Source organism: Oreochromis niloticus, linkage group LG22 (genome assembly GCF_001858045.2).
Source record: "Oreochromis niloticus isolate F11D_XX linkage group LG22, O_niloticus_UMD_NMBU, whole genome shotgun sequence".
NCBI classification, from domain to species: Eukaryota; Metazoa; Chordata; class Actinopteri; order Cichliformes; family Cichlidae; genus Oreochromis; species Oreochromis niloticus.
The window spans coordinates 36,166,506-36,190,584 of NC_031985.2; the positions used below are offsets into that span (position 1 = coordinate 36,166,506).

At 41.0% G+C, this 24,079-nt stretch overlaps 1 protein-coding gene across 24 annotated transcripts in view; it reads right to left on the reverse strand.

The window, feature by feature from the left end:
- The window catches only part of rims2b (regulating synaptic membrane exocytosis 2b), a 66,685-nt gene that overhangs the window by 17,792 nt on the left and 24,814 nt on the right, over nucleotides 1-24,079 (reverse strand). For 11 of the 24 annotated variants that reach the window (XR_003215938.1, XR_002057966.2, XR_002057967.2 and 8 more), the window contains 18 exons: nucleotides 12,976-13,043; nucleotides 12,746-12,865; nucleotides 12,531-12,630; nucleotides 12,292-12,415; nucleotides 12,143-12,189; nucleotides 11,943-12,031; nucleotides 11,822-11,857; nucleotides 10,899-11,029; nucleotides 10,585-10,756; nucleotides 9,819-9,978; nucleotides 8,906-8,929; nucleotides 7,105-7,173; nucleotides 6,727-6,862; nucleotides 4,929-5,036; nucleotides 4,276-4,323; nucleotides 4,097-4,162; nucleotides 3,945-4,004; nucleotides 518-667 (listed from right to left, as the gene is read on the reverse strand). Coding sequence is in view for 21 of the 24 variants with exons in the window: in XM_019350612.2 (XP_019206157.1) it covers nucleotides 518-667; nucleotides 3,945-4,004; nucleotides 4,097-4,162; nucleotides 4,276-4,323; nucleotides 4,929-5,036; nucleotides 6,727-6,862; nucleotides 7,105-7,173; nucleotides 8,906-8,929; nucleotides 9,819-9,978; nucleotides 10,585-10,756; nucleotides 10,899-11,029; nucleotides 11,822-11,857; nucleotides 11,943-12,031; nucleotides 12,143-12,189; nucleotides 12,292-12,415; nucleotides 12,531-12,630; nucleotides 12,746-12,865; nucleotides 12,976-13,043 (1,708 nt within the window). In the remaining 3 variants the exon portion in view is untranslated. The remainder of the gene's footprint in view (nucleotides 1-517; nucleotides 668-3,944; nucleotides 4,005-4,096; nucleotides 4,163-4,275; nucleotides 4,324-4,928; nucleotides 5,037-6,726; nucleotides 6,863-7,104; nucleotides 7,174-8,905; nucleotides 8,930-9,818; nucleotides 9,979-10,584; nucleotides 10,757-10,898; nucleotides 11,030-11,821; nucleotides 11,858-11,942; nucleotides 12,032-12,142; nucleotides 12,190-12,291; nucleotides 12,416-12,530; nucleotides 12,631-12,745; nucleotides 12,866-12,975; nucleotides 13,044-24,079) is intronic. The other 13 variants (XM_019350613.2, XM_025902358.1, XM_025902360.1 and 10 more) reach the window with 9 other exon arrangements.

The window sequence follows — 24,079 nt, forward strand, 5'->3', positions numbered from 1 at the left end:
TCTATGTGAAATACAGATACATACAGCTGACCAACATTAGCTGCCACTGGATGTGTTCAGAGCTGTGAGAGAGGCAGCACTGTGATCGCAGACAGAAACCTCCCTGCTTAAATTTGGTACTTGTATGTTGCAGGCAATACGCCTGAGTGCCAAGTCCAGTTTGGAGGAAACTGAACATCCAACAGTTAGGTGTCAGTAAGTGAACAGAAATTCTTTAGAAGCACATGCAACACAATCAGCAAACAAATGAACAACAACACAGACTAACATGCCACCCAAAATAAAACAAAACAATCAGAATATAAAAGCTGCGGTCATATATGAAATGTTGAGGTGTTGGTGATGGCACTGGGACATATGGTGGGGCTAAAATAAAGGCGAAAAATAAAATAGTTGTGGTCACCATTGAATCAGAATTCATGCTTGTATAAAACAAACAAACAACCAAATAAAAAAAAAAAAACATGCCCCAAACATGGAGATGGAGCTGCTTTCTAATTCGATGGCTGAGGGTCACCTGATCAGGGCAGGTGAGGGGGGAGCAGACCGTCCAGACCTCATGTGTGTGGAGTCAGATCGATCGGTTGAGTGTGAGCGTGTGTAGATGGGTCGGTCAGCTGAACGAGATCGGCTGTAGTAATCTCTCCGGTCCATCCCACGACTGTACCTGCACATCACCATGATAACTGTCACCTAGATTACTATGACAACCACTGCAGCTGCAGGACAGGTCAGTTATCCACATCGCGGTGACGACCAGGTCTTTGTCACATGTGGTGGACTGGGAGTCATGAAGTATAAGGCACTGAAGGCTGATGAAATGCCACCAGAGAAGAGTTTGCTTTTATTTGGCACTGAATTTCCCAGAGGGCTTCAGTGAAGATGGCTGTAGCTGCTAGCTCCCTGCTAGACGTCATCTCAGTAAATCAGTCTCTGAACTGGACTCTGGACCATGTTTGTGATTTCTGAGCATTTTTAAATCATATTATCTTCCAATAGTATAGCTGCTGCAAAGTTAATGTAATAACAGACTGTCTAAGAAGTCTCAGCCCCACATTTGGTGAAATTCTAGGATTTTATTTTGATCTTAGTAATTAGCAGGCATCTATGTCTAAGTGATACTCCTGTACAGTCTTTGAATGCAGCTAGATAACCGAGCTAGCTAGCATTAGTTTATAAATGAGCAATTCACCCTTGAAATATGAAACAAAAAGACCAAAAAAATAAAAACAATTCACAAAATAAAAGCAGGTTAAAGTTGAGTCCAAATGTGGACTCCAGAAACCAGTGGATAGGAAGACAGTAGTTACATCATAAACATAACTACTCTCATAATGTAAATAAACCAAGTCAAGTTTTAATTGTACTGCGAATCTTGTCCTGACATACATCATAGAAAATGAGCATTTAAAAGTATGTCTTCAAAGTCATTGCACTGCGTCATCAGAGCACAAATGTTCATTTCACATTTCCCCGAAAAACATCATGATGATCCTTAAGATTTCTGGGAAAACATTCTGTGATTCGATGACACAAAAGCTGAACTTTTTTGGAAGGTTTGAGTCCTGTTACATGTGACATAAAGCTAACTTGGTGGCAGTAGTGTAATGGTCTCGGGCTGCTTTGTTGTTTCAGGACCTGTACAACTTGTTGTAATTGATGGAACCATGAATTCTGCTCTCTACCAGAAAATCCTGTAGGACATTAAATCTCATTTAAATGAGATTAAGATGCTCTGAACTTGAACAGGCAACAGATTTAGTGTCCTACAGATTTTCCAGGCCCATGCTGGAAAATCCTCCAATGTTGCTGAACTAAAACAATTCAGCAAAGCAGAGTGGGCTAAGATTCTTTCACAGTGATATAAAAGATTCACTGCTCGTGCAATTCTTGCTGCCAAGGTAAGCAGTTATGAGGTTTAGTGGAGAAAAATTGTTTGACCTGGAACATTTAAGTGTAACAAATATTCCCCCCCAAAGTACATTATTTAACTTGCCTCATTCACACCCTTTCACACAAGCACTTTTTTCTGTGCTCACTCACACACACATGAACACATCAGAGAGCAACTTGGGTTTCAGTGTCTTGCCCAGTGATATTTGGCATGCAAACTGGAGAATCTTGGGACAGAACCACCAATATTGATTAGTAGATTGCCTGCTCTACCTCTTGAGCTACAGTGACTCCTGAAAAGAAATCAGGGGCTAATACCTTTTCATGACACTGTATAAAGTGTCAATTCACAACAGTTGCCTCAAGGTGCTTTATACTGTAAGGTTGAGAAGCTACAATATTAGGCTACGTTCACACTGCAGGCGAAAGCGCATCAAATCCGATTTTTTTGACCCTATGCGACCCATATCCGATCATGGTATGACAGTGTGAACGGCACAAATCCGATATTTTCAAATCCGATCTGGGTCACTTTCGTATGTGGTACTGAATCCGATACATATCCGATGTTTTAGAAAGCGACTGCTGTGTGAACGGTCAAGTCGCATTAAATCCGTCTTTTACGTCACTGACACAAGACAGACGCCAATTATCAGCGCCGGAGAAGCGCCCGATAGGACATCGCGAACGATTTTTTGCCATCCGGTGAAACTGTTAGGAAGACCACGTTGGAGAAATGTGAACATTTTATTTTTACTGTATTTTCTGCAGATTCTGACAGAAATCTGCAACTATCCTTTGAAGCACCGCTCCTCTAAAACAGCAAAAAGGATCATTATTAGGTTATTTGCATTATTATGTAAATAACAAAATAACTTAAAGCAAAAATTTGGAAACATAAAGTCCGAAGTCTTTATATTGAGGCCAATCAGTCAAACAATATTGTTTGCTCTGGGTCTAGAACGAGTTGTGTGTGACATCTTCTTTTGCGCATGCGGGCCGCTTTGAGCGTTCACACTAGAGCGCGTTTGATGTCGCATTTTATGTGTAGTGTGAACAAGCAGACAAAAAAATCGGATTTGATCAAAAAATCGGAATTGAGCATTAAGACCTGCAGTGTGAACGTAGCCTTAGAGAGAAACCCTAATAACCAGACAACGCCTGTTGAGAAAACACTTGGCAACAGTGGGAAAGAAAACCTCCCTTTTGACAGGAAGAAACCTTCGACAGAACCAGGCTCAGGAAGGGGTAGCCATCAGGCCTAGGACTAGGTTTGGATTAAGGACACAGGCCCCCCATTTACTTTTAATATAAGATTCAAAACTTTCCTTTATAATAAAGCTTATAGTTAGGGCTGAATGCTAGGCTAAATCAGCTAGCCAAAGACTCATATCAGCCCCGCTCGGTGGCTTTCAAAAATGTGAAGAAGGACATAAATTTTGGACATTAACTGTATTTTGTCTGTTTGAGTCTGTCAATTAACAACATGTTTCCATTGTATAATTACAGGTCAATCTGGGTAATGAGGTCCCAGAACTTTTTCTGTTATTTTACACATTTATCTTACAATTTAAGCCCTAACAAGTGTGTTGACAGAATTTTTTCATTTACTATTTTCTTTTATAAATGTAGAAAAACTGTGATGTGTTCTTGAAATTGGAATCTCTTTTATTACATTAAAATATCTCAGGGATAAAATGTGTAGTTAAGTTTGTTACACTGACAGTAAGGCGAATTTCAGTGGTCTGGCCCACTTAAGATCAAAGTGAGCTCTGTGTTGCCCACGATGTAAAGTTTGACATCTTTAAAGAAGGAAGTTCTTCATTCTCTACTGTTGCCAAGTGCTGCTCACAGGAGATCATCTGATTGTAGGGTTTTAATTTCTTGTAGAGTCTTACCTAAAAATATAAAGTGGCATCAGCTGCCTGATAAGATATGTATTTAAAAAATTGATCTGAATTGAATACACCTGTTCTTTACTGCCACAACAACTGGTAGGTCTGAATGTCCACCTTTAAACAGTCAAACTGTTTAAATGTTCATCCATTTACCTCAGTAGTTCCTCATCGTAGGTGTCAGGCTCATAGGGAAAATCAGGGATGAAGTCCTGACTGAAGAACAGAAAGACGTCAGAACTGCAAAACATGATGAGTCTGAACCTACCATCAACCTCTAACACTACATCCTAATTTCCAAGGCTCACCTGTAGTCATCACAGCTCCCATTGATGATGTGGTTTGTCCAGCTGTGGTTAGGGCCATTAAAATATCTTACACACAGAAAAGGATTACAAGAAAGAAAAATACCCCACTTTCTTAGATCATTGCTTTTACTGCTGGTACTATGACTACTGCAACTGCTGGAATTCTAGTAGAGAAGTACCTGTCATGGGAATCAAGTGAGTTGGCAAGCGACATCCGCCTCAATGGCCTACACAGGGAGAAGCAGTGTCCAGTCAGAGCACCAGTCAGAGCAGTACAACTGCTATTAACTGTACCACTAAGTGCTCTACAGGGACACTAAAACTAAATATTATAACCTGGACCATAACTACTACTACAATCAATACTACTACAATCAATAATCAAGCCGGCAGTATAAGCAACTCTAAGCTGTAATGTCAAAACCAGTTCAAAAGCAGAACTCAAAGCTGCAGCATAAAAATATCTCTGTAACCCAGTACATCACCCAGTAAATGAATTTACTCCAACAAGATCTAACTGTTACTGTAGCCAGAAGCAGAACAACTAGTAGTAAAACATCAAAGAAAAGCACTAAATCTACTTCTAAAACCTGTACAAGGATCAGATCTCTAATCAATATGCAACCTGTTTCCTGATTCAAACCTGTTCAGCAGCAGCAGAGAGGTGGGGTTTACCTGACTCTGACACACCTGCTGCAGTCCAACACCATGTTAACTGGTTATTCATTATCAGTTTGCAGATAAACAATATTACATGATGCAGGGTGCATGCTGATTAGCTGGTGTCCAGATGACTCACATCAGGCATGTTCCTGTGTGTTACCATAGTTACCTGTTCGGGCTGCTGTATTGGCTGGCATCAGAGAATGCTCGGCTCAGTTTGGAGCCCCGCAGCAGCCGCACCGCGTCCTCCCGATATAACGGGTAAAGAGGGTTATTGCTGGCAACCAGATGTCAAAGGTCAGAGTGGCAAGAACAGAAAAGTCTGGATAAAATGAGGATGATGCCTTTAGGAAGGCCACTTCCTGTCTGACTCCAAAAGCTTATTGGTTTAAAAATTCAAGTTCAAAGTTCAAGATAAAAACCCATAAGTCGTATTAAACCTTGAATACTAATTATTGCACTTTTAAAGCAGTAAACTGGTGACAAAAAAAAAAAAAAAGCATAACAAAAGAAACTGCCAGAAAGGGAAGATAACAGCTCATGTGAGTTTTACGGCTGCCAGCATGCCAGACCAACATAACTTTAGCTTTGCTAATGACATGAGAGCAATGGTGCTACAATTCTAGAGCGTGAAACAGCCGCGGTGAATGCCAAGATTATTAACTTTCTTAGAAAACATCTAAACAACAGGGAATGATGTTAACACATTCTCCACACATGGTCGAAGTCCCTGAGGTGACCAACAGTCTGAATGATATCAAGGACAGTCTGGATTTTTGGAAAATGCTGAAAGAGTTATGAGAGCCAAAGTACTTAGTAGAATCCATCTCGATCAAGCTAGTTTTATCCAGTCAAAAATTCTGTAGTCATAGGGGCACTATATATTTCTTCCTCTTGAACAATATGGATTTAGCTACTAATGTTTTGAGTTTATTAGACTTCTATATGATAAATGCCAAATGGACTGGTACTTATGTAGTGCCTTTATACTCAATTTGAGCACTCAGAGCACTTTCTATTACAAGTCTCATTCATCTGGTCTCACACACACATTCATATAGTGCAACATTTGCTGAACATTTGGACTTCAGGGTGGCTGTAGCTCGGGAGGTAGAGCAGATAATCTAATAATTGTAAGGTTGGTGGTTGATCCCTGTCTGCTCTAGCCTGCATGCCAAAGCGCCTCGGGCAAGATACTGGAACATTGCGATGCGATCACTGCAGTCTGAATAGTAGGTAGAAAGCATGTCATAAGAACCACTTCATTTATAATTTACAAGGAAATTTCAACCGACTTGAGTAGCTGGGGAATGAACCACCAACCTTTCGATTGCTCGCCAACCTGCTCAACCCGATCCACAGCCGCTGATATTATAAAAACACTGACATTATTTCCACAGCATTTTGACTCATGTAGACATACTGCACAGCTGCTGCTACCTGTTGGATCAGTGATTTCCAAGGGATACAAATAGGAGATATGCGCTATAAGATAATGCTGTACATAGTAAATGATCACCTGGACAAAGTCTGAGGCACTTCATCAGACTCGATATCTCTTGAGAACAGCTGAGTTTTAATAGCCTAAACACGGTGTTACTTATTACAAACTTAATGTTTGCATATAGTCACTCTTTTGGATAAGCTCAATAAGGATAGAGAAAGATGGAAATACATATTTATAACTTTATGGGGAAAGACCAATAAACTCACAATAAATTATCTCCAATAAGCTCTCACAGTCAAGAATCTTTTGAAGTACATGATACGATAAATACTGTAGTTTTATTGCAGATTAAAGCATCAACTTGCTGTACTCCCAAATCTTCTCTGGTGGCATCTTTCCTTTTCTACCCTCACGTCCCATCTTGTCTTTCTCATTTTAGCTCTTCAGGTACCTTTTTTAGTTTCTTCTTTTGTTGTTGTGTTTTGGACCCATCTCAAATCCCCAACACACAGATACTTACCTGTGAGGAGGTGGCTGGCTCGGTGACCGTGACCTCATTCTGACCAAGTCAGAACGGGAGCAGTGATTGGGAGAAATCACTTGCTCTGGCACTGAGAGGGTGGAACTATGGAATTCGCGCCCATTCTGTCTGTAGTCTGCACACAGAGAAACAGAGCAGGAGTTCAGCCATCAACCCTGACTCAGTCATTTTGTAATCTCAAGTTATGCAGTCACATTTATGTCATAATCCTCAAATGGTTTACCTTCAGCAGTTTGAGGAACTTATAAAATGATTAGATTCCACAGCAGCATGTTTTTAATCCATTTGAGCCAGCTAGTATTCTCTCCAGTATCCTTTAAAATGAGACTGCAGTGAATGATGGGATATGGAGTTTACCTGATATCACCCCAATGCCGTCTTCACAGTCATAATCTGAAAACTCGCTGTCACTGATCCTCTGAGACCCTGCAGATGGACAGAGGGAGGACATTTAAGCCTGTAAGCAGCTCATCTGTAATCTTCTACAAGAAGGTCAACAAATCTAACACTCCCAGACCGAACAGCCAGAGGACAAACCAGTTAACACAGGAGCAATAAAAGACACATTCATCTGATATTACACACAGACTCCCTTAAACCTTTTACAACTCCTTGACCAGAACCTTTTCATCCACATCCACATCAGCCTTTAACAAATGTGTGAAATTTAGCAGCAGTCACAGTATCGGACTGAATACTAAAATTAATAATTTTCTGGCCACACAAAGGCCAGCATGTTTATACACAAATAAGATTTCTGCATTAGTCCCAAAAATGAAGCAGAGTGGTCAGAGTTTGATGATAGGTGGCTGCATGAGAGATTAAGGTACTAGAAAGAGAACATTTATAGATGGCATCATGAGTATGTATCAGTGTACCAAAATGAAGTCAACTTCCTGTCCATAAACTGTTAAAGCATAAAAACATCCAGACAAAAGTTCCAAGGAGGAAAGTAGAGATGAGTGTGTCACTTGCTGTCATCTTTTAAAGAGAAATGTGGAGCAACACAACCCGTCCAGCAAAGATCAGCTGGAAGAAAAATATAAAGAGCGATAGAACACCTGTGGGAATTTGAGCAGCACTGACCTCCTCCATCCTGAGGAGTCCATGCTCACGACTTTAACATGAGTCTCTCTGCAGAAATAAAGCTGGACATAACAACTGCATCATTGTTATAGAAATGATGCAGTGATCACTTCTGTTCTCTGATTTATTTTTCTGTTGTGAACTCCATATCAGCAAAGGGTCATATTTTGTTCCACAGGGTCATACAGTGCTATCAATAACATAAATGAAGTCCAACTCACAGGATAATTGAACTAAAACACAGTTACAGGTTACAATGACAATACTGACAAAAAAAAAATCCGCCATCAAAATTAAGCAACATTTTGACCAGCTATCTGATATGTACCACTGGTTAGGTCATTGTAGCCGTTCACCTGAGGATTTCCAACCATAAAACTCATCATAAAACTGTCTTAGTTGTTGTTTTTTTGTTTTAAGAAGTTGAACTGGGCTGACCATATGTTCATATATTCAACATCCTACACCTAGAACCTCCATTTGACTCCTCCTGGTACAACATCAAAGATCTCCCACAAGAAGATCCAGAACTCCCCTGGGAGACTTACCAAGAATCCACTGAACAGTCTAAGGTGTCCAGAACCTTTTCATGCACAGTTTGACATATCTTCAAGGAACCCAATAACCTTCTGGATGCACTCACTCTAATCAATCACTCCAGGATCCAGGCAGCTAGTTCTGTTCTAGTCCTTCAAAGATCAAACCCTAATTATCGAGTTTTGAGTAGCTGAGGTACAGATATTTCAACAACTACATCTCCCATGATTTGGCTACATAATATCTTTCATGAGAGCTTTCTGCCTGGTAAAATAACATTTAATTACATCACTATAATATGATCAGGCAGGGCTATATTTGTGCAGCGATTTTCAATCAACAACTTATTAAAACGATAAATACTAAATAGCACAAGAAATGGATAGCTTAGCATCACACAGGGAAATGCCATAGAGGTCAGCATTAGCAACAGAGGGTCAGAAGCTCACTTGTGCATGCGCACACACACACACACACACACACACACACACACACACACACACACACACACACACACAAGGGCGCACGTTTTTACCTGAGTTATAGTAATGACCTTTGTCTAGCAAAGCGTTGTGGGTGATTTAAAATAAAGAAAAACAAATGAAACAAAAAAAGAAGAACACGTTAACAATAAAGCATAATAAACAAATAAAGAAATGAATGAGAGGACTGGTGTTGGATTGGATCTGCCAGAGGCCTGGTCTGCTGTGACTGGTTGTTAGGTTGTTGGACTAAACATTCACTGATGAAATAAGCCCTATCCAACATTCTTTCATTTTGAGCTTTTCTACAATTGACTTCAGGGGCATACACGTAGGAAGAGCCCAGCAGCGACATGGTAACCAGAGACCATCGTGTTAGTGAGGCAGAGTGAGTGTATACTGAAGTTTTTTCTCCCTTTTTCTTTGCTACTACTAGCTGACTACCAACAGAAACAAAGGCTACCATTGATAGACATATTAGAGGGTTACCTCAGCAACCAGAGGCTGGACTCTCCATTAAGTCTGCAAAAAGATGAATGTCGAGTTTTGGACTCCTTCAGTCATTTGACTCTTGTCAATCTTTGGCAACAAATCTCAGAGTTCTCCTTTCTCCTCCGACTCTATAACATGGTAAGGTCAGGGTTGTTTCAAATTTATTCCTTTCAGCAAGTTGGAATTTTCACATATTTCTAAAACTCCTATTCCCCTGTCAGCATCAAAGCAGTTTGAACAAAAGTTCAGCAACCGACTCATTTTCCAGTGATCAGGGCATAAATCAACTACAGTGAAATTACCAGTCCCAGCAGAGGAGAGCATCCCTCCAAATGATCCATCAAATAACATGTTGTTGTGTGAGGTTGTGACACACGTTTATTGTGTGTGTGTGTGTGTGTGTGTGTGTGTGTGTGTGTGTGTGTGAGAGAGAGAGAGAGAGAGAGAGAGAGAGACTGTGTGTGTGTGTCTCACTCTGCAGCCTCCTGCTGCTGTGTGTGTGCTCAGCCTGCAGTCCTCTCCTCTGCAGGTAGGGGGAGGCTTTGGGCAGTGGCAGAGAGGAAATGTCATGAAGCTGCAGTTTGTACCAGTGAGGCTGATCGTCGAGCAGAGCCGACTCCATCTCTATCAGGATCTGACTCAGGAGAATGGATGCAAAACATACAGAGAACATACAGAAACACTAAGAATATACAGAGTATGTAGTAAGGAGAACGAATTAAGAACTGGGAGCAAGCACATGGACCTGTTTTAACATTTTCAGTGCCAATTGACACTAGAATCACAAAGGGGGTCACTTTGACCCTTTGGCATTTTCAAATTCTGTTAAATTAAAATTCCATCATCTCAGACTTCATGAGTTTTCCGAAAATGTGTTTAATCATCTGTGAATTTAGGGGTGTGTGGGACAAGAAAAAAAAAAATCACGATCACTTATAATCACAACTGCAGAGGACGTTATTCTGACCCCAGTAAGTAATGTAAGACAACAAGGCACACTGGGTTGCCTAGCAACATGCATCATTTATTGGTATTTTGATATGTAGGCTGCAATAACATGAACCAGTGCTAGGGATCTATAATTCAATAAAAACTGAATAATTACTGCAGGACTGAACAGGTGATGAATGTGATGTCAAGGCAAGGCAGAGTAGGTCAGAACTGAACTGTTAAAGGTTTTTAGTTTAATGAGTTTTCCCCATATCCTCTCCATTGTTCTGTATTGTTCATGGGTTCTCACCTCTCCCAAGAACTGGCTCTCCTCCTCTCGGACTCGAGCCTGGTCCCAGACTGTCAGCTCAAGCATTCGCTCCCTGAACTCACGTCGATGGACTGGAGAGTACATGAAGGTTTGGTTCCACCGAGGTTCCAACGACTTCTTTACCGTCTTTGTCCTCCGCTTACTCTTATCACTGTTAAATGAGGAAGGTACAATTAACAGCCAATCACAGAGAATAGTCCACTACTGGTTTTAAAGGATACCAGAAGTTCTACAGTTTTACTTTTCAAGGAACCTCTGATCCATAAAACACTGGTCTTTGATTGCTTTTTCACCTTCTATCTGGCAGGAAATAGATCTTGACGTATGGGTTCCGGGGTCGGCCGTCATCCCGAGCAGGAAGTTCTTTGGCTCCAAGAACGGTGACAATCAGTTGGTGGCCGACTTTATCATACCATAGCTTCACCTGTAGAATACCCACAACATCATCATCAGGACACTATAGTAATACAGAAGAAGCCTGGAGAACAACAAAAAAATGACCAAAGAAAAGAAGCTCCGGTCATCAGCAGGAGATACCCTGCAGAAAAGTTTTGTTAGCAGAGCAGAACAAAAGCACCTACAAATTCAAACAGACAATATAACCAATTACCAGCTGAGCCCAGTGAAACACCAGGTGATTGCTACAGAAAACACAGAGAACCCAGTAAGATGATAACCAAAAGGGGACATGAAGAAAATTGTATCAACCCATAACTGTAATGGAACCCCAAGGAACAGCAACAGAGTCAGGACCCCTGGAAGGAACCTTAGAGAGTTTTTACAAAGCAAAAAGTAGAGGTACAAAACAGAATCACAAAACTGCAGGGGAATGCAGCGGAGCCTTAGCATGAATAGATATTGAAAAATAGTTATGGAACACAGCTAAAGGAGGCAAAATTCTTTGGAAGAGCAAAGGACCCTACAGACAAGAACAGTGCTAACAGAACTATACTGTAAAGTTCTCATATTTATATAACACTTTTCTACTCTTACCGACCGCTCAAAGTACTTTAACTACAAGCACATTTTAGAATTGTCTCTAGCCACATAAGCTGAATCATTTAGAACAACAATGGATACCCTCAGAACCACTAAAAGCAGAAAGTTGGAGGACTTTGTTCTGCTTCTTCTGTGATAAATTTATCTACAGCCTAAAAGACTACACTACAGAGTAAATAAAGATGAACATGCACACACCATCCTTTTCAACTTTTACCTGAATCCGGGGAACCAGAGGTTGCCTGTCCACAGTCTGAAAACACACATCACCATGGAAATGCTATTAACTGACTGCTGAGTGGCTGTGTTACGATGCAGTGCATGCTGGGTAAACTTACTGAGACCTGTCCAGACAGAACACTGGGGCTCATTGGAGATGTGACAGAGATGGATGGGCCAACTTTCTGAGAGTCAAAGGAACTGGAACCTGAACATTAAATAAACCAATTCTGAGTCAGCAGGAACTTTGGTCACTATCAGATCTATGGAAGTTCTTAATGAACAGGACAGATGTAGTTTTTGTTTTTTATAGACTCACTGGAGTTCAGCTGGACATGGGCACTCTCTCTTGATCTGGAAACATCTCTGAAGAACACAGAATCAGCAACAATCTGTTACTGTGATGTTCTAAGAGAAGAGAGCAACCTCAGAAATATTTTCTGCCTCTCAGCTTGATCAGAGACCCACCCTATCGGTCGACACGCCACCAGCTCCACCTGTGGTTCTTGTTTGGACTCCAGTATGATGTTGTAGACCTCATTAAATGTGGCTCCTTGAAGAACCCGACCGTTCCACTCCAGAACCTGATCTCCTAAAGCAGAAAAGAAGAAAAGATAACATTGTAGAGTCCATCTAATTCAGTTTTAGCAACCTCTGACTCAGTGAACAAAGTAACTAAGACCTATCAGGAAAATCAGTGTGTTTACCTGGTCTCAGGTGACCCACAGTGTCAGCCAGACTACCTTTCTTCACCTTAGTGATGAAAGCACAGAGACGACCAGACTCTGTCATCTTTCCACCGACAACCTGCAAACATACAGCACCAAACTGTATTATCAAAGGAGGAGAATGAAGAGAAGAGAAGAATAGCGGAAGAAAAAGGAAAAGGAAAAGGCAGTAGAACAAAGCAGAAGAAGGCCACCTTGAGTCCCAGCAGTGCTCCTGTATCTGCGGGAACAGTTCCGTCCTTCATCCGCTTGTTCAGTAAAATTCGACCAATCAGACGCTCTCCATCCTTGGAGGGCTGCCATGTGACTGGCTGCTGATGATTCACAATGGGAAACACATGGTTACTTAGCAACAACAGCAACCAACAACAGTTCAGCATTCAGAACAGGGTTTGTTTGGTGGATTACTGACAAGGCAACTCACCATAGACATGGGCGCAGGCTCACCATGCCAGGAACCATGATCCCACCATTGACTACTGTCCATGTCTCCTAGCAACCAGAAGAGGTTAAAGGTGTTTTAAAACACATACACACATGTCTTTGGCTTGTAGGAGGAAGTGGGAGTATCCAGAGAAGCCACAAATGCACAATGTGAACCTGCAAAATCTACACAGGGAGAACTTTTGTGGGGGTCAATCTTTTGAGGCTGCCAACGACCACATTTTTGAGCGAGAAGACAGATATTTGAAAGGAGTAAAAGAGGCCATCTATGTTTACTGTGAATGACCATCTATGAACAGAGAGGATGGCTTATTACACCGTTTGCTATCTACAATGCATTCTGAGATCCTTCCCAGTCATACTGAGACACGCCTTTCTTTACACCTTGCCTCATGTGATGAGGCACATGGTAAATGCTGGTTTAACGACCCTTCTAAGGGACAACTCCGCTCTGTGGTTTTAATACCTGGGACTAAGGTTGGGAGATATGTACAAATTTTCCAACCAACAATCATCCAATAACCGACAACAGGCGATATATTTGCGCAGGGGCAGACTTTTTGATGGGCAGAGCAATATAATTGTGCACTGACTGATTTGCACATTTAGAATTTATAAATTTTGTTTAGAGGGAATATTTTACCTTCTTTTCTTTTCTACTTTTTGGACTATTCATTTATCTATTCATTTGAGATGTGACAAATCGCACAAAAGACTTAAAGTTATGTTTGCCGGAAGAGACATTTTGAATTTTAACATACTTTTTGTTTAATTTTGTATTTGTTGTTTGGTCGAGCGTGTACGACAGATAAACACTGGAATGGCCTGTAAACAAAGTTATAGTGGAAAAACGAAGCCAGTTTCTCTGTTTCCCTCCCAACCATTGTGGGGTTTTTAATTAAATAAAATGTTTGGGTTTTTTTCTGAACATAGGCTACTGCCTTTCTTTCTTTCTGTTATGAGTTTGAGTAAATGAATTGCTGCATTTGGGCACACTCTGAGGAGGGTGCAGTAGCTGGAAGACGGTGCCGTTAAAACAGCCCTATTATTTTTTTCCCTTGACTGATTCTCTTAACTTTAACCAACATTATTAGCAAAGTTACTCATGGGCAAATAAATAAATAAATAAATAAATCGCTCTTGTATCAGTGAAAGGCTCAGCCTATCGTTGATGGTTGATAAATTTTACCAGTTGCCCAACATCACCTTGGACTCTCCACCATTTGGTTTTAGAAATGAAGAAGCCTCTCGAATGAAACGTCTTCAAAGAACTTTAGGTCCAGCCAGTTGATTTTTTTCCAAGCTCCTTAAGACTCCTCATGACCTGGATGGAACCTACACAGACATCCTCTATGTACACTAACACCAACATGAAAATTGCTGAATAATGTTATCAATCAGCTGCTCAATAAGCTGAGGTTTTTGGCACCAATTATGGACCATCAACAGGAAAAATAGGAAGAACAGTTAACCTGCTGTAACCACATTTACTTACATAAATACACACGTCAATTCTCGGTTCTGGATGAGCAGAACTAAGTGATGCCGCTGTAAACAGCCCATCCCTCAAAATAATCAAAATTTGGTTTAAACTGTTAAAGCAGCAACTCTTCACATTAAGCAGAGCTGGTTTTAAGCAAACCAGGATGTCAATCATGTAGCAGCTCACCTGGTTCACCATCCATCACAGTTCACAGATTTTGTCTGTGAAAAGAAAATGAGTCATTATGGCCATTGGCCATTATGTGACCATAAGAAGTTTCACTAAAATCTGAACACTCCTCTAGGAGCACAATCGATTCTGGATGCACGAACTCCTCATCAGTCGTTAAAACAGAGGCACTAAAAATGACTGGTTAATAAACCTGAACAAATTCAACAATGGATGGATAAAAAATTAATTTAGTTTCAAACATCACCAGCATTGCTTTGAAAAAAAAATGTTAACTGTTGAAGAATTTCTCAATTTTGAGGGCTCAGATGAAGCTGATGGTAAATAAAGAGATTTTTAACCCTCCGTGGAGAATCCTTTGCAAAATTAACCCATGGACCTGAGCACAGAATGGATTTCCTCCTTTGTGCTGTATGAGGCTCCTTCTGCTTTTATTTCAATCTTCAGCAGTGAAATGCAGCTGCATCATCTTCACATTTGCTCTCTGAATGTTCCTCCTGGCCTTCATGTAAAGCTGTGCTGCAGACATGCTACAGTCTGCCCCCCCCCCGAAGATACTTGACAAAACTCTAACTAATCAGAACAGCCAAATCAGAACAGTAACACCAGATTACTGAAACGTCATATTTATCTCAAACAAAATGTCAAAACATGTTGATGTGTGTACTTGTAATCATAGTTCTCCAAGTTACATAGCTTTCAAATGCTTCACTCACAGGTCCGCCTGGACGCCATGAAGGACAAGGAGGAGGCTTCAGGGGAGCAGGAGGAAGATGAGAAAGAACCTGTAATCCATGTAGCAGCCTCTCCTCCTCCTCACTGGGTTTCTGTGTGCTGTTTGTTCCGAGTACTGCCTGCAGTTTGCAGAGCAGTTCATGCCTGTCAGTAATGAGATTATTGTAGTCCAACTGTCAAGTGCATGTTTGTACCTTCAGTGTTTACAGTTAGTTTGGAGAAGACTTGAAGTTGATAGAGGGGATCAACTTTGGGTGACTACTGCAGCATAAACCCTGCCCCCTTTCCCCCACCTTTCCACCAGATTAGAGTTGCTGAAACAGATGCCCAAAAATCCAGAAATTTTCCAAGTAATCACCAGAAGTCTAGCTCAGCAGCAGTCTGCTGGTTAAGGACCCCGCTGTATTGTGTGGTCACACACAAGAGCAGGTTAGTCTACCGTGGCATTCTCTCCTGCAGTCTGAGCTTCTATTCTTGCATCTCTGCAATGACTCTTGATAATCCAGACTCTCCTCTTTTAATCCTATTGAAGTAGAGCAAACATGGTGATTTGGAGGTCCGACAGCACTAGAGCGGCAGTCTCATGCGCTCTAATCTTGATCAGATTGTCAAACGATGTCTCCAGGATCTTTCAGAGTTCTCCAGGAATGGAACCATCAATTTTGCTGGAGAATGTGCTGGTTTTTGTTTTGGTCTAGGTGTTCTCAGAGTGACGGTAGCAGAGATTCTGTGCTACTTAGTCTCTTCAAGATTTAAGGGGAGGAGCCAAAAGTCATATGAGCGAATCAGAGCTCATGATCTCTGACCAGGTGATTTGTGGCCCAGTAACATAAATGCAACAGATTAACTCGTCAGCATAATGTCTGATTTCCTGAGAGAGGCCATCACTTTTCACCACAGCACAGGTCAGAGTCACAGGAGCTTTAATAACAGAGAGCAACCCCTTCTGGACCTCTTCAGAGCCAGAACACATGACAGACCCTAAAAAGTACAATTTAACCAATATAATAATATAATCGACCAATGACCAAATCACAGAGAACCCTTCAAAAATACAGAAATTATATCATTGTTATTCCATCCTTAAAACTTTCTTAGAGGAACACTCTCTATTGTCTGGTGGAGGAAGTGCAGCTGAAGTTGGTTGGAGGTGAAGGTAGATTCAGCTTTAAGGAGATTATCACAGTGAGCTAATTACAGATGCAGGGAGGCAGGCAGACAGTGAGAGAGACAAAGTGAGCAAGAGAGCAGGAGGAGGAGGGGCCCTGTGTTTTTTTTTGTTTTTAGCCTGTCTTTTCTGGCAGCTTTTGCAATCAGATTTATGATCGGAATTCAGTGTCGTACCAAGCACATTTGCTTTTCCAAGATGACATCTATAAATTCTCAATAGGCCCCATTGGTTTGTGTGTTTCTTTTATCTGTTTATTTATACATTTTTATTTGTATTATTTCTGTTAAATAGTACATGCGTAATATGACAATATCAAAGGCAGGAGAAAAAAGACAAAGAAAAAAAGAAAAGGGGAGAAAATATAATAATAAGATAAAAAAAATAAATAAAACACAGCACAAAAAGCACAGACACACAAATCATACACCTGTTCCCCAAGGCCCTATGTGTACGGTGATGTGTCGTGAGCCGTAACATATGGTGACTATAGTGTACTCAAGGGTCATCACACAGTAAAGCCAGCAAAGTCATGTAAATGGCCCAACTCAACCTGCCCCCTGTGTGACTCTGTGTTCTCTCTGCAGTTTAACTACATGTGAGTTGGTACCTTCATATTTAGTGTGATTTACTGAAATAACACCCAGTGATTTGTACTACCTAGTTTCCAGAAAGGTTAGGACTCTGTGTAACTGTAAATTAAAAAAAATTCTGCAAATCACTTAAAGCTTATATGTGACTGTTTACTGTCGGTTTAAATAAGGTAATCGCACTAGAAGATGCAGCGGTGCTGGCAGAGGAATTTGACTTGACCCACAAGATTATTTGTTATATGTGAGTAAAAGTGAACCATACGTGCGTGGAAAAATCCAGAAAAATCCTAAAACACAGACCCAGCATCCTAAAGCTGCTTCGCAGAGTCTGAAGTTAGAGAGAGAACGCTATTATTGTCATAAGGCTACCAGAAATAGACAGAGTATTACTCCGATACTCGCATCTCGTGACACATGTATTTATGTCCATGTGCGTACTTGTGTGTGTGTGTATATACATATATGCATGTATATGTATGTGCAAATGTAAGTTTACATATATACTTGTATAGGCAAATAGACAAGAGTCTGCTTGTGTTTGTGTATATATATACAGGGTGGGCGATTTATATGGATACACCGTAATAAAATGGGAATGGTTGGTGATATTAAAGTCCTGTTTGTGGCACATTAGTATATGTGAGGGGGCAAACTCCTCAAGATGGGTGGTGACCATGGTGGCCATTTAGAAGTCGGCCATCTTGGATACAACTTTTGTTTTTTCAATAGGAAGAGGGCCATGTGACACATCAAACTTATTGGTAATGTCACAAGAAAAACAATGGTGTGCTTGGTTTCAACGTAACTTTATTCTTTCATGAGTTATTTACAAGTTTCTCTTTGTTCACAGCCATTGACATGTCGAAGAGGTTAACACGTGAGGAGCGGATCGAAATTGTGTTGATATCTGGTGAATGCAGTAACCAGGTCATTGCAGCAGATTTCAATGCAAGACACCCTACGAGACCAACCATCTCCCATGCTACAGTTAGCAAACTGCTTGCTAAGTTTCGTGAAACTGTTTCAGTGTTGGATTTGCCAAAATGTGGACACAAGAAAACTGTCACTAATGAAGAAACATCAGTGGCTGTCCTAGCTTCATTCAGCAAGAGCCCACAGCGTAGCACTCGCCACATGTCACTGGAGAGTGGCATTAGTCGAACATCCCTTCGGCGGATATTAGCTACTCACAAATGGCACCCTTACAAACTCCAGCTACTGCAGCATCTCAACGAGGATGACCCAGATCGGCGCACAGAATTTGCAGAATGGGCAAAACAAAAATTGGAACAGGACCCTCAGTTCATGCAGAAGATTTTGTTCAATGATGAGGCAAACTTTTATGTGAATGGTGAAGTTAACAAACAAAACCACCGCTATTGGTCTGACACTGACCCACATTGGATGGATCCCTCCAAGACTGTTGGAACAACAAAAGTGATGGTTTGGTGTGGTATATGGGGTACAACAATAGTGGGTCCATTCTTCATCAATGGAAACCTCAAGGCCACTGGATATTTGAAATTGCTACATGATGATGTGTTTCCCTCTTTATGCACTGAAGCTGGCACGTTCCCTGAGTTTTTCCAGCAAGATGGTGCACCACCACATTATGGGTGCCAGGTCCGAGCATTCCTAGATGAACAGTTTCCTGGAAAGTGGATTGGTCGTCATGGGCCAGTTGAATGGACCCCAAGGTCTCCCGATCTGACCCCCTTAGACTTTTATCTTTGGGGTCATCTGAAGGCAATTGTCTATGGCAGTGGTTCCCAAACTTTTTTTGCCAGGCCCCCCTTTTTTACAAGAAAAATGTTCACGCCCCCCCACCACCTAACCCCCCCCCCCCCCCCCCCAACCCCCCCCCCCGCACAAACACATCCTCCAAACACACACACCCATATTTTGTTTACAAACTCCATTGCGGTTTATTTCACACCTCAAACATTTAGTAAACAATTAAGCAAATACAAATAAACGGCAATAAATTACAGGTAGTAATAAAATATACTACTAACTCTTTTACGCTACATCCACACCTACACCGGTATTTTTGAAAACTCAGCTGTTTCTATGCGTTTGGGTCTTTCATCAACACGTAAACGGCGTTGCAATTCACCGAAAACGGAGATTATTTAAAACTCCTTTTTTGCTTTTACGTGTGGACGAGGATTACAGAGTTCGTCACGCAACGTCAAAGGTATGTGCCTCTATTCACGTCACGCTGTGCGCCACGTTATTGTTTACATGAGATGAATTGCAGAATGGCAGATAGAGACAAAATACTGTTAATCTGACTATCTGCAGGTTTTACACGCTTACATATACACACGCAGTTACTGTCCCTGCATTTAGAAAGAAAAGAGGCGTCACGGTGTGATTATTTTACGTGTAGTTGTTTTTTTCCTGTGTAATAATTTTCAACATTGCTATCAATACATTTTTCAAAAATGTCTCTCTGTGCAAAATGGGTTTAAACACATAAACAGCTGTGGGATACTGTTTGTCCGTGATTTGAACCGGGGGAACAAATTACGGCAGGATCAGCCTGATATTATTTGTATCCCACTGTAACTTTACTGCACAAAGAGCTAACCTGTCCAAAATGTCAGGAGTAGTTAGTTATTACAAGAAGTGTTTGTGAACTAAAAATCAAGAATGTGGGATCCTGTTTGTCCGTGATTTGGAGAGCCCAGCGCTGCTCCCGACGCAGGGAAACTAATTTTGCAGGGGAGACCTACCTCGGCACTTGTGCAGGTGAAGCCAAAGGGAAGATATGCTTCACCATATTTTCTAGTCTTTGGCTTGGAAGGAAGTTGGTTTGGAAACATATTTGGCGATGCTTCATCTCCTGCTTTGTGTTTATGTGGGAGCCCCGTCAAAAACCTGTCCACAGTGTCCAAGCGCTCTTTTTTTTTTTCTTCTTTTCATACCGCGCCCCCCTGCAATGGCTCTGCGCCCCCCCTAGGGGGCGGGCCCCACACTTTGGGAACCTCTGGTCTATGGTGTGAAGATACGAGATGTGCAGCACCTGAAACTACGGATACTGGATGCCTGTGCTGGCATTTCTCCTGCGGTGTTGCTATCAGTGTGTGAAGAGTGGGAGAAGAGGGTTGCATTGACAATCCAACACAATGGGCAGCACATTGAACACATTATATAAGTGGTCAGAAACTTGTAAATAACTCGTGAAAGAATAAAGTTACATTGAAACCAAGCACACCATTGTTTATCTTGTGACATTACCAATAAGTTTGATGTGTCACATGGCCCTCTTCCTATTGAAAAAACAAAAGTTGTATCCAAGATGGCCGACTTCTAAATGGCCACCATGGTCACCACCCATCTTGAGGAGTTTGCCCCCTCACATATACTAATGTGCCACAAACAGGACTTTAATATCACCAACCATTCCCATTTTATTACGGTGTATCCATAAAAATGGACCACCCTGTATATGTATGTATGTATGTATGTATGTATGTATGTATGTATGTATGTATGTATGTATATATATATATATTAGGGGTGCAACGATACACAAAATTCATGATTCGGTTCGTTTTCGATAATTTGGTGTCGATATTTTTTCGATACAAAAAAATGTTCTTGCCTTTTTTAAGTTATTAAAATTATAAATATTTCTTTTAACTCAAAAGTACAGTTTTTAAATTAAATGTTGCTGAAACAACAAAATAATAAATGTATCTGATGGAGAAATCACTCATCTGTGGAAAAGATTGTTTATTACAGAGAAATGTCTCTTTCCAAAATAAAAGCCATTTTGTCGACAGCAATAAAAGTAGCAATTGCCCTGTCTATCTCTTTTGCCCTCTTAGAGTCATGTGCTAATGGCTGTCTAAATGACTTGGGTAAAGTTTGTAGCATGCGTGCTTGTTGTTGTTTTTGTCTGCTTCCACTTGTCCTTGCACTAGCGTGATGTCGGCGTAAATGTGCAGTCATATTCGCTGTGTTCCGACCGATGTAATTGAGCATTGCGTGGCACATCCGACATACTGTTGTACTTTTGTCCACGACGCGCTTAAATAGGGTCATATGTCACATGAAAACCAAAATAGTTCCAAACGCCATATCTGAATGACGGTGGGTGAGGTTCAATTTCGGGTATCGTTGAGACAGTTGCCATGCTAACTTGAGTGAATGCACTCGGTGCTCAGTGGATCTGCGCTCGACAATGCAGCCTAGGCGGAGTAATCGAATGCAGATCCACTGAGCCCTCAACACAGACAGCATCGTCAGAAGAAAAGTTGATCAAATAAATTAAAAATTTTGTATCGTTCAATACATATGGGTACCGAACTGAAAGCACTGTCTCCACTGTCTCCACTCTCAGAAAGTCTCCACTTTCTGAGAGTGCTCAGGAGGAACCACCTGGAGGAGAGGCTGCTGGTGACATTCTACAGAGCCACCATAGAGAGCATCCTAACGTACAGCATAACAACATGGTATGCAGGGTGCTCAGCTGCAGACAGGAAAGCACTGCAGAGGGTCATCAACACAGCCCAGAAGATCACTGGCTGCTCTCTGCCCAGCCTGGAGGTCATTGCAAACTCTCGGTACCTCAGCAGAGCTGGCAATATCATCAAGGACCATTCTCACCCCAGCAATCAAGTGTTTGAACTATTACCATCAGGCCGACGGTACAGGTCACATAAAACCAGGACAAACAGATTCAGGGATAGCTTCTTTCCCAGAGCTTTGAGTTTTACAGACTGGTTTCTGTAAAACTCAGAAACCAGTCTTACTTGTTATCATCTATCGTCCACCTGGGCCTTACACAGAGTTTCTCTCTGATTTCTCAGACTTTTTATCTGATTTAGTGCTCAGCTCAGATAAAATAATTATTGTGGGTGATTTTAACATCCATGTAGATGCTAAAAATGACAGCCTCAACATCGCATTTAATCTGTTACTAGACTCAATTGGCTTCTCTCAAAATGTAAAAGAACCCACCCACCACTTTAATCACACTCTAGATCTTGTTTTAACGTATGGCATAGAAACTGAATATTTAACAGTGTTTCCTGAAAACCCTCTGCTGTCTGATCATTTCCTGATAACATTTACATTTACAATAATTGATTATACAGCAGTGGAGAGTAGACTTTATCAAAGTAGATGTCTTTCTGAAAGTGCTGTAACTAAGTTTAAGAATATAATCCACCCACTGTTATCATCTTCAATGCCCTGTACCAACATAGAGCAGAGCAGCTATCTGAACGCTACTCCAACAGAGGTCGATTATCTTGTTAATAATTTTACCTCCTCACTACGTACGACTCTGGATACTGTAGCTCCTGTGAAAACTAAGGCCTCAAATCCAAAGTCCCTGACTCCGTGGTATAATTCTCAAACACGTAGCCTAAAGCAGATAACTCGTAAGCTGGAGAGGAAATGGCGTGTCACAAATTTAGAGGATCATCATTTAGCCTGGAGAAATAGTTTGCTGCTTTATAAGAAAGCCCTCCGCAAAGCCAGAACATCTTACTATTCGTCACTGATTGAAGAAAATAAGAACAACCCCAGGTTTCTCTTCAGCACTGTAGCCAGGCTGACAAAAAGTCAGAGCTCTACTGAGCCAACCATCCCTTTAACGTTAACTAGTAATGACTTCATGAACTTCTTCACAAATAAAATTTTTATCATTAGAGAAAAAATTACCAATAATCATCCCACAGATGTAATATTATCTACAGCTACTCTTAGTACCATCGATGTTAAGTTAGACTCTTTTTCTCCAATTGATCTTTCTGAGTTAACTTCAATAATTAATTCCTCCAAACCATCAACGTGTCTTTTAGACCCCATTCCTACAAAACTGCTCAAAGAAGTCCTGCCATTAATTAATGCTTCAATCTTAAATATGATCAACCTATCTCTAATAATCGGCTATGTACCACAGGCCTTCAAGCTGGCTGTAGTTAAACCTTTACTTAAAAAGCCATCTCTAGACCCAGCTGTCTTAGCTAATTATAGGCCAATCTCCAACCTTCCTTTCATATCAAAAATCCTTGAAAGAGTAGTTGTCAAACAGCTAACAGATCATCTGCAGAGGAATGGCTTATTTGAAGAGTTTCAGTCAGGTTTCAGAGCTCATCACAGCACAGAAACAGCTTTAGTGAAGGTTACAAATGATCTTCTTATGGCCTCTGACAGTGGACTCATCTCTGTGCTTGTCCTGCTAGACCTCAGTGCTGCGTTCGATACTGTTGACCATAATATCCTATTACAGCGATTAGAACATGCTGTAGGTATTACAGGTACTGCACTGCAGTGGTTTGTATCATATCTATCTAATAGACTCCAGTTTGTACATGTAAATGGAGAGTCCTCTTCAGACACTAAGGTCAATTATGGTGTTCCACAGGGTTCAGTGCTAGGACCAATTCTATTTACATTATACATGCTTCCCCTAGGCAACATCATTAGAAGACATAGCATAAATTTTCACTGCTATGCAGATGACACGCAGCTCTATCTATCCATGAAGCCAGGTAACACACACCAATTAGTTAAACTGCAGGAATGTCTTAAAGACATAAAGACCTGGATGGCCGCTAACTTTCTGCTTCTTAATTCAGATAAAACTGAGGTTATTGTACTCGGCCCTGAAAATCTTAGAAATATGGTATCTAAGCAGATTCTTACTCTGGATGGCATTACCTTGGCCTCCAGTAACACTGTGAGAAACCTTGGAGTCATTTTTGACCAGGACATGTCCTTCAATGCACATATTAAACAAATATGTAAGACTGCTTTCTTCCATTTGCGCAACATCTCTAAAATTAGAAATATCCTGTCTCAGAGTGATGCTGAAAAACTAGTTCATGCATTTATTACTTCCAGGCTGGACTACTGTAATTCACTATTATCAGGAAGTCCTAAAAACTCGCTGAGA